At 40.4% G+C, this 15,014-nt stretch overlaps 1 protein-coding gene across 1 annotated transcript; it reads left to right on the plus strand.

Moving 5' to 3' along the window:
• Nucleotides 1–1,179: 1,179 nt before the first annotated feature.
• Nucleotides 1,180–14,628, plus strand: LOC121954698 (L-threo-3-hydroxyaspartate ammonia-lyase). The gene is made up of 11 exons (XM_042502366.1): nucleotides 1,180–1,370; nucleotides 4,528–4,855; nucleotides 6,455–6,571; nucleotides 7,862–8,103; nucleotides 9,959–10,124; nucleotides 11,120–11,219; nucleotides 11,373–11,448; nucleotides 11,771–11,896; nucleotides 12,222–12,389; nucleotides 12,510–12,567; nucleotides 14,433–14,628. Exons 1-11 carry the CDS (start codon nucleotides 1,255–1,257, stop codon nucleotides 14,529–14,531), a joined length of 1,596 nt encoding a protein of 531 aa, XP_042358300.1. The 5' UTR covers nucleotides 1,180–1,254; the 3' UTR covers nucleotides 14,532–14,628.
• Nucleotides 14,629–15,014: the final 386 nt, after the last annotated feature.

Below are 15,014 nucleotides of genomic sequence, written 5' to 3' on the forward strand. Positions count from 1 at the left end.
GGGCATGGGAGCAATCAGTCTTGACTTGGGACATGACTTGGGACTTGAGTGTAAAGACTTAAGACTTACTCATGACTTGCAAAACAAATGACCTGGTCCCACCTCAGGTATCAGCAGATACTGTTAATGATATAACACAATCACTACTGTCACAATAAAGCCTCTTAATAACCCACTCTGGGACTGTAACTGTACTTGACACTATCAGCACTATGCTGAGTCTGTAAGCTCTGCCCATCTCACACTCCATTCACTACACTCAGATTTACCTGCAAATACAGTTTGAGCCATGTCTGCTAAAGGGATTATCTCTGATTATACACATTCCCGTGGTGATTTGAGTTGGGGCACTCTCATTATCTGAAGGAGTCCATCCAGTGAACGCTGGCATCCCTGTTGCTCCTCAGTTCAGATTTGAGGGACACGTTGGACATCCGATCAGAGCTGAATAGGATCTGGACTGCCCGCTGAGTGCTGGCAGCAGCCAATTTACCTCTTCTCCGCTTTCCCTAAAGTCTCTGTTATCTGTCTGGCTGGCAGCCTGTCTCTCTCTACAATTATACTGCATGTACTGTTTGTTCGGGCAAGCTTTGCTTTTCTGCAGCAACATACTGCTTCAGTGTATTTCAAATGCAAGCACTGATATCTGACAACTGGTCAGAAAATCATCTTCTGTTGCCCTCAATGTAACTCTTCAGTTTGAGATGATGTGCAATGCATCAGGATTCTAGCTATGGAAAATAGAGATATGAAAGTTACTTATAGCTGCTTTAAACAAATTTTGTAAGCATGATTAGAGCCTCAATCCTCAAGGAACACACCTGCATCTTTACCCTTTTAGGCACCCCAGTTTCTTTCATTCCTGATCCACCATCCTCTGTGTGGTTGAGCCTCCAGATCACTGCTCCATAGATAAACCCTAAGTCTGCATCTATCTCCTTAGACCGTCTGATTAGCGCTACGTCATAGAATGGGGTAGTAATCCTGGTCTGGGCCCAGGAATAGAGACCTGGGAGGGGCCAGGCCACTGGAGAGGCGCTGCAGAGCCACCATGCATGTGTCCCTAGGTAATCCCTTCTTAAATAGCCCCTGAGCAAGGAAAGAGGGAGGGAGCTGGAGCAGGGGACGTTACTCTGTGGAAGCAGCTCCAGTCAGTGTCCTCTTATCCCTCGGAGACACCAAAGCAGCCGAAGGAGGAGAGGGATTCAGATACAGGGACTTGTTGGACGGTAGAAGGACAGCGCTTTGAACAGGATGAACTTTGCTGCCCAGATATTCTACTCAAGCTACTTGAGTGAACGACTTGAGCGTTTGTACTCACCCAGGCCTGCACTTAAAGACAGCGAGGAGAATGACCCCTTCTGGCAGAGGTGGGAAATTACAACATGTAGCCCCCCTGATCCTCAGCACCCCTCCCATAACCAGCTCAGCCCTGTAGCAACAGACTTACCCTCTGCCCAGAGTTTGGATATTTCTTCAGTTACTTCCATTCCTTCTCCTGATCTGCTTTGTTTGCATCCTACCCAGACAAACACAAATCTCCAATCTCTTCCTCTGCCGCCTCGGCCTCAGCTTAATCGCAAAAGGAAATCAACACAACCACCCACTTGTCTTCCAAATCCATATTTGGCTGACGTAATACCCAAATCTAGGCTTTACGGATACCCTTCCAGCAATCCCTCTCTTCAAATGGTTCCCCCCAAACCCTCTCCTGATCCATCCAGGTCCCCTGCAGAATTGGCCTCCTCCTCTTCCATCTCCCCTTCTTCTCCTGCCTCCTCTTCCTCAGTTCCTTCACCTTATAGAGGAGAAGTACTCCCAACCTTCGAAGTCCTGGTAGACTTGCTCCTTCGCTTGGTCTTCTACCTTTTTCTCCTCTTCATTCCCAGGTAATTCTCAAAGATTTAGAAAAATCGAGGGACAAAAAGGTCTAAAAGGTAGGCTCTTCAGGAATCCTTTAAGTGCAATACGGCTTTATAAATTACATCACATCTAGGGTCAAAAAGGAGATGTATAGGTTGTCTTAACCAACATTGAACACATGGATTGTCAGCAATTAATGAATCTGAACGATTTAACAAAAGAAAAACAACTGTCAAGTACTTTGTTGTGAGTATCCAAACCCTCTGGCGTTACTTGTGGTACCTACATAGGCTTAAACAAACCAGACAAAGAATGCAAAAAAGTTGTTGAGCCTGGGCCTATACATCAGAAAGATGCAAAACTGCACTTACCATAAAGTAACATCAACAATCAGTTCAAGTGAATATTGTTCTAATAGGAAAAGGAGGCACTACAGCAGCCAGTTTGGGCATTTAGTCGTTAAAAGGACACATAGAAGCTGAGCTAGTGCAATGTTGAAAACCTGGTGGGCTGAAATGTCTCCTCACTTTTTGCTTTGTCCTCACTTTTCATTTTTGGTGCCAATTTGAATTAAAAGAACCTATTTCTGCCACCATAGCTCTTCATCTCTTTTTGGGAGGCTTTTTGAGGCTTGATTCTGGCTGCCATGTTGCTCTTTTCCCCCTTTAATGTTGTTTTTTGAACTGTGCTTTTGAACCAAAGCACCCTGATCACAGGTGCAGCCTCGGACTTTTCTATTCACAGTCGTGTTGAGAGCACAGTGTGTGCTTGAATAATGGACTGGAAGTGACGGACAAGTGGGGCAGAGAGCAGTGATGGACCCTGGGGACGAGGTGAAAGGTCACTGTATTGTTTATTGCAGATCATTGTGATATAAATAGACTGGGATGTTCTCTGCAGAGTGCTGGCAGACTCAGAGGGTTGTTTGGGAGAACTGCTCCACCTAGTGGCATCTTGGTATTTTAACACACTAAAGCGCTTTCTGCTGTATTACTTTTTTATTTTACTCTTATTCATTTAGCCCTACTTGTACTATGGTGATGCAGCAAACCCCGCTCATCTTAGACATTAAAAAACACTCGAACTTTTAGCTCATGCTATAGATCTGAATGTGACTGGCATGGCTCCACTGCACAACCTTATTCAAACTTAACCATTTGTGATCTGCTTTAATGGATAAGTGGCAGGGTTAATCTCTAAAAGGGTGTAATCCAATTATTATGTTTTTACTGTGTAAAGGGCCTCCTGAGTAACTACGTGGTTAAAGACGCATCGAAAATCGAGTCCAAAGTCTAATCCAGTTTTATGCAATGTCGTTTGAGAAATGAAAGAAGAGTCTGCAGATTCAGACAAAAATTGACAGTTTAAATGAGTTGTACTGTCTAATTATACTCAATGCCCATTTTCTGAGCTGTGATAAATCAAACTGCCCTGCCTTTGGCCCTAAATTGATGCTTTAATCGTTTGTGCGTCTCATAAAAAGAAGAGCTGAATGACCCAATGAATCATAAATTGATTTATAGATGTAATCTGTCACAGTGTGTGGAAACTGGGTTGGCATGAAAGGTGACTCAATTTATTCTAAGCCCTTTTCACATGGAACTAGTGTTACCAGGGGACCTCTTGTAATTTGTAATATCTGTAATATATGGTCTTCTGTGATCTAAATTCAGTATGAATTTGTAAAAAATCCACTGCAAATTACCTACCATATTTTGCCAAACACAGAGGTCATGATAATGTGATAATGTAAATCATCACAATCAAATCAATTAGAAATTAAAAATAAAAGGTTTTACAGCATTTTTGGTGCAATTTCATAGGGGTTCATCTAGCCATACAGCAAGGAGACCTACCCCACACAGTAATTAAACCAAGTGTCTCTTCACACATCTGTTTTTCTTGCTTTCATTGCTTTTGTCTTTGAGGAAGTGGATGTTAGGCAGAGCCTTGACATCATATCCAGGTGACAAATGTCCGTAAATTCTACTAAAATACAGATTTCGCCAGTTCTTTGCAAATACACTGCACAAAACACCAAAAACAGTTTTCTCCTGAAGGAGTTAACCGATATTGTCTGCTGGAGACCTCACATAGACTCGAGTACTTTCTGTTCTGGTTCTTTTCCAAGACTGTAATTTGTGAACAGACAGACATAAACGTTTGTTGATTTTGCACTTTCTCTTTCACTCTGCCCTGCCTTACTTTTGCTGTTGCATCAGTGTTTCTGTTTCTGCTGAACACTTTTAATTACCAAATGTGTCTAAGTGAGAATGAAATCGCCGGAAATCTGAAAATCTCTTTTTAATTTCAAGAAGCTGTCAAATTCACATTATTCTTTTGTTTTTGAATTGTTTATAATCTACGTTTGATTTTTTGAAAATCAAACGTCGGCGGACAATCTTGTCAACCAGACACAATTTAATTGGCTGTGACTGGTGGTCCAGGCATAAATCTGGCAATATAAACCTGTTCATTATGATGAACATATGTTCATCATAATGAAAGAGATCTCATGCAGCTGTCAAGGATTTAATTAAAGGGGACTCAAGTTACTTTCTACATAGGTCAATCTGTGTAGCAGAAGGACAGGTCAGTTGTCTCAAATTTATGGCATCTAGTTGAAAATTAAGTGTAACATTTATCTGTTGTCTTTTTTCCTAGAGATGAGTTGCGTCTGGGCCCCAGTCAGCCTGGCGGATCTTACAAATCTGGCCCCATCAGTAACGGCGCCGCAGGCCGCAGACCCACCCTCATTGAACCGGAGCGGCTGAAGGACTTTGGTGAGGAGGAGCTTCTCAATGGGGACGTGAAGATGTATGACACCAAGGTGGTGGGGGCTCCTGAGATCATGCTCATGGAGCCTCCCAAAACCAGACGTGTCAGCGAGTTCAGGATCCTACCCAGACCTCTCATCCAGTATCTCCGCTTTGAGGACATCAGTGCCGCGGCCTTCAGGATCCAGTCAGTGATACAGAAGACACCCTGCACGGTAAAGTGTGGCCTTATGTAGTGTGAACTGTGTGGTGAGAAAGAAAGTGGTGGGTTCAAAAATGTTTGAATATTCTATTAACCATTTTATAGAAACAATGTACAAGAGTTACAACTATTTGACAAATAGACCTTATTTTTTCCTTATTACATTAAATTTGAACTCAGTTTATTAAGATATATCTATAAATTCTAAGGTACAATGACTCTCACACATATTCTACCTTTACAAAGTCTAGAATGTTCAGTTTCTGTTTAACTTTCTGAAAGACCTTATTTCAGCTATACATTACTCAGCTAAGGCTGTAGTAATTGGTGGTATTGTAATGAATCATTATACTACGAGGTGTTTCTAACACTCTTTCCCTCTCATGTTTCTAAATGACATGGGCAAAGCATTAGCAACCAAGTAGTAGTCAAGACCACCTAAACTGACATCAAGTCATAACTAGACCAGTTCGAGCCCTAACACTGCATGATTCACTTACAGTATAATGTGAAAAATGCACTCCTCACACTGATTTTAAATATTCACATTCCCACAAAAATGGCCACGGGAAACGAAGGAAGATTCCTTTTGGGTGTCCACTTTTAATTACTTAATGTTTAGCTGTTTAGCTTAATGTTCATCTCCTGCCATAGCCACAGCTTCTTCCCCTGTTTCTCGCACTCACTTTTTTGGAGAGTATGTAAAGAAGGACAAAAAATTCTAATTAGAATTAGTGAGTGTTATATTTACTCACAGTAATTGTGTTAGGAAATAAATCAGACAAGGCACAGACAATTAGGGTGTCTCCACAGTTGACTGGTCGTGAAATAAAATCCTGAATTTTTGTTTGAGATTGAGACAAGACAAAGTAAAAATGTGGTTGATGCCGGGAGACAAGACCAACACCTTCAAAAAGTGGTCTTGAGTATGTCACAATAATTAAAATATTATTAAAATCGCAATATGGCCAAGTGCAATATTCAAATTGCAGGAGCTGCAATTTTTTGGTAAAGGTAAAACGTGTCACAAAATACCATTATAAAAAAAACCCCCTAAAAACCCTGTTCCAGAGGTAAAGAAACATGCTTGTTTGGTACTGACCCCAACAAAAAATACATAATTATTTTTACTGTGTTTTTTTTCAGTGACAATGAAATAAAAATTCACGACTCATATCGCAATTACAATGTCTGTTAAAATAATTGCAATATTATTATTATTTTTTATTTTTTGCATATCCTCCAGCCCTGGTCTCGAGACCACTCTTTGAAGGTCTCACACTACATCACTGTAAGCAACCTCTCTCAAAATAATGCAGTCCAATTTAACGCAACTGAAAAATACGGCCTAAGTAATAAACATATAGCTAAATGAGTGTGAATGTATAGGTACCATAACTAAACAATTAATACATATTAATTAATATATAGAGAGACATAATATTAAAAAAAAAATCAATGGGGAGTAAAGAATGTCATACACTGACAAGCATGAATGAATGAAATGTTTGGTAAACTGCAGTAACAGCTTTTGACAACCTGTACAGTTCAGTTCACTCATAGGATCAAACACAGAGCTGCTCTAAATGCTGCTTATTGTTTGTGTGTGCAGTACTCCAGACTGTCCAAACAGTACGGGATGGAGATCTACCTGAAGAAGGAGCACCTGCACTACACAGGCTCTGTGAAGGAGAGAGGAGTCCTCTACCTGCTCACCTCCCTCACACAGGTGAGAGAAAGAGAGAGGATGATCCGTTTCTGTCCATCAGGGTCACGGCTAGTGTGACCTACTGTGTGTGTGTTCGTGCAGACATGCACGTGTTAACTGACCAGTAGTGACAGAAATAGTCTGAGTGCAGCTTTAATGGACAGTGGATTGTCGGCACGTTCCTTTGCCGATGTATACTGTGTGTCTGCGAGAACTTTGTCCAAATTTTTTGGATTGGATTTTAATCATTGTTAACAGCATGAATGGATTCCTGCAAAGCTTTACTCCTGAGTTTTCTACGTTGAGGCTATTTTAGATTTCTGGCAATGGCAAGTGGTGATGGATTGAGCAGCCTGATGGAAAAATGACGTCTAGTGTCTTTATCCTCATTAGTAAGGCCATGCAAAGATCTTCTTTGTGACAAGAAGCAACAGGGATTATAGGAATTGTGGTCTAAATATTGAGAAGACAAGTTTAAGACAGAAGCTATATTACATGGAAGGCCATTTGTTTTATTGGAAATTTGAAGTTGATGATTTTTTTGCATATGCGTATGTTTCATCTAAGACTTAAACTCAAATCAACTTAAACAATGAATAACTTGTGTTGTGATGTAATATCTTTTTATTTATTACTCTTGAAGGTCCATTGTGTAGGATTTAGGAGTTAAATATGGATAGAAATGGAATATAATATCAGCTTCAGTGCATAATGACTTAAAAATGAGAACCATGTTTTCGTTATCTTAGAATGAACTGTTTAAATCAGCATAGGGAGCAGGTCCTCTTCTACAGAGATGTCTGTATTGCACCATCATGTTTCTTTCCATGAAGGAGCCATTTGTGTTTTTGTGTTGGCCACTGTAATAAGCAGCTGCTTTGTGACGAGCAGAAAAGTGTCAGAAAAACATTGATTTTTAACGTGAAACTGCTTCATTCAATGCGTTTACCAGTTTAAATCCATGGTTCTGATTTTTTTGGAGAGGAAGAAACTTCTGTGGATAATTCGGCTCCCAGTGAAAAACTTTCTGAATGTTTGGATTAAACGTCTTCAACGTGCCAAACAGCATCGGAGAAACACTTATTTTTAATGTGACACTGCTTTATCCAGTGTTTTTACCAGTTTAAATCATAGGGTTGGCTCATTTTAAAAAGGGAGGGACCTCTTTGGATAATTCAGCTCTAAACAATGAACACTGAAGGAATCCTGACAATATTCAGTAAACACTGTAAAATGATCCTTCACTGATTTCCACCAAATCCATTGATGTGTGCTGTGTGCACATGTTTATGATTTACGAACTGCTTCCAGGCGCAGCAGAGGAAGGGTGTGATTGTTGCCACCGACTGTAACTTCTCCATGGCCGTGGCTCATCACGCAGTGGAGCTGAAGATACCCGTGTTTGTCATCATGCCGTCGTGCTGCTCCTCGCCTCGCCTCAGAATCTACAGAGACTACGGCGCCATGGTCATCTCCTATGGCAGCACCGGCCACGACTCCCAGAACCACGCCCGCCATCTGGCCTCAGAGAATGGATACCTCTACCTTGAAGAGTCAGTTCCACTAATACTTATTTGAACATTTTACTGTAGTGTTGAAATTGTCAAGAAATAGTATCACACAGTATCAGAGAAGGGTCAAATCTTAAACCAAGGCTTAAGAAAAGCTTTGTTGTGAGACCCAGTACACTGGCCTCAACCTGTTACAGACAGATCACATAAGGTTTTATCACATAGCTGAAATTTCCGCTGTGAATGTCTGTTCTTTTGTCACAGCTGGAGAGAGAGACTGCACACTGTAAGCACTGTGGCAGTAGTCAGTGGGAGGCATTTCATGTGTTTGCGAAGAGAAAGTCCACCAGTATCAAAGTCTGCTTTCAGCTCTCAGAGAATACCACTCTCTAAGACCTGCAAATGTGACTAAAAGTTGCATAAAGCCTTTTGTTTCTCCAGAATGAGCTGAGCAAAATCAGATTGCCTCAAGGGATCACATGAGCAAGTGCCTAAAAAGCCTGGCAATGTAGAGAAAAAAAGAAGTGAGCTTACAAGACCTCTGTGACCTCTTCATCTCTGCTTGAGGATAGTAGAACATTAGCTGTTGTTACCATAACAAACCCAAATCTCCCTGAAAAGTGAAGGCAATGGGGAAATGCCTTAGAGACTAATAGTCAGGGGGGGGTACATCCTGGACAGGTCGCCAGACCATCACAGGGCTAACACATATAGACAAACAACCATACACTCTCACAGTCACACCTAAGGGCAATTTTGAGTCACCAATCAACCTGACCTGCATGTCTTTGGACTGTGGGAGGAAGCCAGAGACCCCAGATAGAACCCACACAGGCACGGGGAGAACATGCAAACTCCGCACAGAGGGGGGCCCCCGCCCGGACCGAACCCTGTTCCAACCGGGAACCAGGGACCCTCTTGCTATGAGGCAACAGTGCTAACCACAAAGCCACCGTGCCGCCCGAGACTAATAGTTGCACAAAAAAAAGTCAAATTTTATAGACCATTTCAAAGTGTCTTTCACAACATCGTTATTCTACTGAGACATCCGGTCTGGCCACCAATGCACATAAACAGCATATAAAACGTGTTGCATTGAAATATATCGAAAAATGATAACAATGCCACTGGTTCTGTCCAAGCACGTTCTCGACTGATGCTGTCCAGTCACGTTCCACTTGGATGCGGAAGGTGGCTTTTGGTGTTACACTCGTATGCCGGAAGCACTGACAGAGAGGCACTATTTGACGAGTTCAGACTGAGAACGGGCTTGCATCTCATTTGCTGTTGTTGTGCAGTAATGGCTGTAACGGAAATCTTAGTGGTATGGCAATGTCGTTTCCTGGCACCCAAAAGATGCTGACTGTTTGATATGGTCTATATAAGTCAATGATTAATTTATTAACTCCCCATAAAATTGTTTCATGCTTTTGTCGAAGAACTTTGACCCTTTCAGCAGCATATTTTCAGTTCTAAAAGGTAAATTGTTAGGTTGCAGTATAGGTGGGTGTATACAGTGTCCTCAGGTTCTCCGTCAGATCAAACCCCCTCATCTTTTGTCCAAATACGATCATTTCTGCCTCCAAAACAAACAAGATGGTGGCAGCCAAAATGCCAAACTCAAAGCTTTGAAACGGTAGTACACAAACCAGTGGGTGACGTCTTGGCGGCTATATCCACTTCTTTTATATAGTTGATGGTCTTGACAAGGAAGAAGGATGTGCCACTTTATTTTGTAAAATTAACTTCTGTCTTTGTGCACAGTGCAGAACCTGAAGGGGCCAAAAACAAGAGTTTTATAACAAAGGGAACTTTCTGTAACGTGTATAATCAGGATGCTGCGGCGCCCGTCACCTGATGGCATTCTGTCTTTCTTTTACTGTTTTCATTCATCCAGGGATGAAAGTGCAGCGTACCTAGCAGGACTGGGCACTGTGGGCATGGAGATCTATGAGCAAGTGTCCAAACTGGATGCAGTGGTGGTTCCTGCAGCTGGACAGTACGGTCTACTGGCTGGTACAGCTGCAGCCATCAAACACCTCGACTCACGAATTCTTGTCATAGTAAGTGAATGCTCAGAGATTAGATTTTAGTAATTCAGGGTAGCAGAATTTATGAACATCCGTTGATTTGTAGCCTCTATTCTCACACCACTACTGTTCCTGTTAGTGCTGATTCTTAAATTGAGGTCACATTTTCCATAAACCTGAACTTCTTATTGCAGAGATAAGTCTCCTTCTACATCTCCCTGGTGTTTTTCCTTAACACGATAAATGTATTTGAAGTGTTTCCCTTCTTCCACTATCTCTCCACAGCTGAAAGTCTGACAGCTTTAGCTCTGTTTACACTCGAGGAACAGAACAGCCCTGTCCTTCTATTTTCAATCGTACAGAAATATCCCTGTGTCTGAGGAAGCAGTCAATCAAATTTAGTGCTAAGTTTATTCGAGTGTTGAATATTATTAAATGCATCATGGAGGCTGATTAAGGCTGTCAATCCCCTTCCACTGTTTTCACCAGAGGTACTCATACAGACAGTGTTCACATTTTTACAAGTCATGACAGCAGCTGTTGTTATTTTTACCTGTGTTTGTGTGTTTGTGTCATCATGACGAAATGCGTCTTGATGAAAGCTATTGTAGCAGGAACTACTACAGTAGCTGTTTTGAGTATTTTGGCAGGTGTTTTAATCTTTTGAAACCTGTGCAAATGGGCTTGATTTCTTTGAAAAACATGGACAAGAACATTAATAAAAAGTTAGGCCTACAAGAAAATGACCTGAAAAAATTAAGCATGCTAACATGCTGCACTAAAATGGTTACCATGGTAAACATTATACATGTTAAGCATTAGCATGTTAGCATGAAAATGTTTGCATCCAGTTACCATTTAGTGCCAAAAAATGTTGTGTTGTACAGCTTTACAGAGCTGGGAACGTGGCTGTGGACTCTTAGTCTTGTTTTCACGTGTTAACATGGGGATATACTATATGTATGTGTATATATATATATATATCATAAGAGTTTCAACAGTTTAAAAATAATGCACTTCTTCAACAGGGAATTGAACCAGAGAGTTTCCCCCTGCTGTTACAATCTCTGAAAACTGATGGTCCAATCAAAGACATGCACAGCAACCCCAATAAGAAACTCTATGGAGGTAAAACACCATTAGTTTGTACTGGCTCCAGACATTTAGTACAGAAATGTCAAGTAAACGTCATCATTTTCTGCACATTTTTCTGTCGGAAGCTCATTTTTAATTTCTCTCTAGCACTAAGTGGACATATGTTGATCTTCTGTCTTTTCTCAGATCTTATGGAGCGTTCGCTGGGTGTTAACACCTTCCAGCTGGCAAAGAAACTAGTCGATAAAGTCATCACTGTCAGGTACTGCACCTCCACATCACATTTTAATGCTTCATTTGAAAGGTTTAATTAAATACTCACTGTGTGCAAAATATAGCCCATGTGTTAATATTGGTTCACTGTAATTTTAGCCATCATTTAAAAATATTGACTGCTTTCAAACTCAGAATTTGAATGCATTACATTCTAACGCAGAAACTGATTATTTTTCACTAAATCTTCTCATATCAAAGTTAACTTTAAAAAGTAATGAGCATGTGGAAAATCCTCTATTTTTCCTAAATATGGAATTGAATTAAAAAGGCTGCTGTGACGCTTTTCTTTCTTGGTCTCGGGCTCACAGTGAGGAGGACTCTCTGGTGGCGATGCTGCGGTTTCAAGAGTTTGAACGCTCCACTGTGGACACAGAGGGAGCCATGGGACTCGCTGCCATCTTGGCTGGACAACTACCGGAACTAAGAGGCAAAAAGTGGGTCAGACTTGATATTAATATTGAACCTGACTGAGCCCTATTGGCAAATTCTCTGTCACAAGGCAGGACCACATAGCAGCTTTAATTCATTCTTCATTCTTAAAAGGCAAACATCTCGCAAGTGAAGCACTCCACTTAATGTTTACATAGAAACCATGTGTGTTTGAGGCCTAATTCGTAAAAACCCTTTGTATCATATTGAATATAGACCTGACTGTGAGGGCTGAGACATTTTTCTTCTCTTCTGCCTGAAAAGCTGACATTTTGGCAATACAGCAATTTTGGCTGCAGATGAAATGAGACTCTCCGTCTCTGTTTCCAGGGTCGCTGTGGTGGTGAGCAGCGCTAACATGGAGATGGAGCTGGTGAGACAGTGTGTGGACCACGCCCTGGTGCTGGATGATCGGGTCAGTAAGTTCTCAGTGAAGCTGGGAGAATGGCCAGGAGACATGGCTAAGCTGCTGGACGTCCTGTCCAGGGAGGACGTCAGGTAGGATCACTAACCATCCACTTAAAGATCTGTCTCTCTTTTATTTCATGCTGAGGTCGTGTCTGTGTCATGTTTAACGCCTTTTTTAATTCTTTGCTCTGTCTGTCCTTTTCCTCACAGGTTGTTGGACGTCTGCCATCGGAGACAAAGTGACAAGTCAGACCTCTTCAAGGCAAAGGTAAGAGACTAATCTCTCCTCCTCACTTCTTTCTTTCTCCTCCTCCTCCTCCTCCTCCTCCTCAGTCAGCTCATCTACTTTTCCACCATAGTTTGAGTTTGCAGGACAAAACTGTGACTCAGGGAGACAAAAGTAAAATTAATCTATATTTATGCTGTATTTTTATACAGAAAACCTACCTTTACATGGCAAAAATACTGGTTCCACTTTCTCATAAGGCACCCTCATAATGTTTTAAATAATGGCTTTATCAGTAATTCAAAATTCATATTACATTGTTACAGTCCATTAAAAAATCTTCAAGTAAATATTTTTTTGCTTACCAGGTTGGGAAAAATCTCACCAAAATCCATTAATCAACAAATCACTTACAACTGCTTATTTTATGGCTCAAAAACCTGTATAACATGTATTGTGCATGTAGAGTGTTTATAAATTGAATACCAATATTCATAGTTTTGTTTGTACCTGCACTATAAAATATGAATATTAAAATAATAAACTATAATTAAATTATATGAAATTATAAAAAATACAGTTAATTAATTAATTAATGGGTAAATTAATTAATGGGTAATTAATTATTGTTCATCGTACAAAACATTTAAACTCATTCTGACTGTTAGAAATGAAAAGTATAATTTATAATTACTAAAACACACCCTCACTAAATTCAGTGCATCCAGAAGTTTTAACGCTACTTTACACTGGCTAATGTTATCTGGTAGCAAACTGTGCACACAATATTGATGCATAGCTTTATGTTAGTTAATTTTAGGAAAATTCATTCTTCGCAGTAGCATTTTAGCACTGGCTGCTGTTTAGTAGGGATACCAAACTTTTTAAATTTGATAGAATTCTGATACATTTTGTCACAATTTTACATTCTGATACCAGTCATATCTTAAATGGGTATGTGATTTTCATAATAATAGTATCTTTTTAAAGGTTGATCACATAATACATATCTGCTATTCATAACACATTTATGAAAAAAGTTATTATTTGCTTCTTGTTGTGTTTGTTCAGTTTCACAACACATACTCATGTTGCTGCTGTGTTGCACTTACTCAACAGAAATAGTGCATTTGGCTTAATTTTCCTCAGGTGAAAAGTAGCACCACACTAGCCTACATTTCCTTTCTGCCAAGGTGTTACATTTAATTTGATATGGAAGTGTGTGACTGTACACGGCTGCACACCAGGTTCTGATGTCACATAGATTTACATAGTCATGTGAAAAAGGGCCAACTGAATATAACAAACATTTTAAATAAGTACTGAAAACATTTGGAAGTAATGCAGCCACCCATGTTTTGTATCTACTGGTATATCATTTAAACACTGCTATTTTTTAAAGCAAATAAGAAGCCTGTGAGTATCACTGCATGGGTTCGGCAGGATGGATCTGCCCATCCCTGCTGTTCAGCATAAGTTATAAAGTCTCAATTTAAATTCTTATTTTCCTTGAAACAAATGATCAAAAAACTGCTGCTGGAGAGGGATGAGCTCCAATGCTTAAGAACCATGATTCATTAATCTTCTCAAACCAGTTGTTTTTGTCTTGATACCAGAATTAGCTCATTTCATCTTGTTTTAAAAAACTTAATGGAAACTGCTGAATTGCTTTGGAAACAGAGCCGAGCTCGGTTCTTCATTAAAGGCCCTGCAGTCTACTCTGACAAATTGCCACCGTAACGATTATTCACCAGCCGTGTCAAAAGGTGAAAGGTGTTGCATAATTAACCAGCAACCCGCTCACTGCCCTAATTCTTGTGTGTGTGAGTGATGCCAGAGGGATAACTCTGTGTGTGTATGTGTGTGTGTGTGTGTGTGTGTGTGTGCGTGCGTGCGTGCGTTGACAGGTGGAGTGTGTGGTGGAAACCAGAGATAAGACACAGAGCACTCAGCTGCGCAAGACACTGAGTGAGCGCTACCCCTCTATATGCTGGCTGGACCGGTGATCACAACATGAACACAAACTATATTTACACTAGAAAACCAAGGGAGAGAGAGGAAACAACACATTTATAACATGTGAGATGACATGCAAACACACGCTGTGACACACACTACTACTATGATATATGAACTCTGTTATAGGAATCTCGTTAAGACAATGGCTGTTAAGCAAACCTAAGTGTATACAGAAAAGCCTTGAGATTATGTAGCGAATACTATTCATAGTACTTCTATTACTTATGCTGCTATTGTTCTTTAATCATAGCACCCTGTAATTACAGTAAAGTGGGTGCGCTGCATCCAGAAGATGAATATAGTTCTTATAGTTTAATCACAGAGCATGAATCATGCACTGTAGATGCAGACTTACTCTTCTAGTGACATCTTTTTGAATCAAGTATAAACCTCCTTAAACCCCCGGCATAAAATATCTATTTTTCAATCCATATTGTTTTTAAACTGTTGTATATATTTCTGTATTTCTA

The sequence above is a fragment of the Plectropomus leopardus genome, chromosome 15, assembly GCF_008729295.1.
Source record: "Plectropomus leopardus isolate mb chromosome 15, YSFRI_Pleo_2.0, whole genome shotgun sequence".
Lineage (NCBI taxonomy): Eukaryota > Metazoa > Chordata > Actinopteri > Perciformes > Serranidae > Plectropomus > Plectropomus leopardus.

Excerpts from the sequence above, each read along its gene's own strand:
- LOC121954698 (XM_042502366.1), top strand. The coding sequence starts at position 1,255 with ATGAACTTTGCTGCCCAGATATTCTACTCAAGCTACTTGAGTGAACGA. Across the intron at positions 8,104-9,958 it reads GGATACCTCTACCTTGAAGA|GGATGAAAGTGCAGCGTACC; the intron begins GTCAGTTCCACT and ends TCATTCATCCAG. Across the intron at positions 11,449-11,770 it reads GATAAAGTCATCACTGTCAG|TGAGGAGGACTCTCTGGTGG; the intron begins GTACTGCACCTC and ends TCGGGCTCACAG.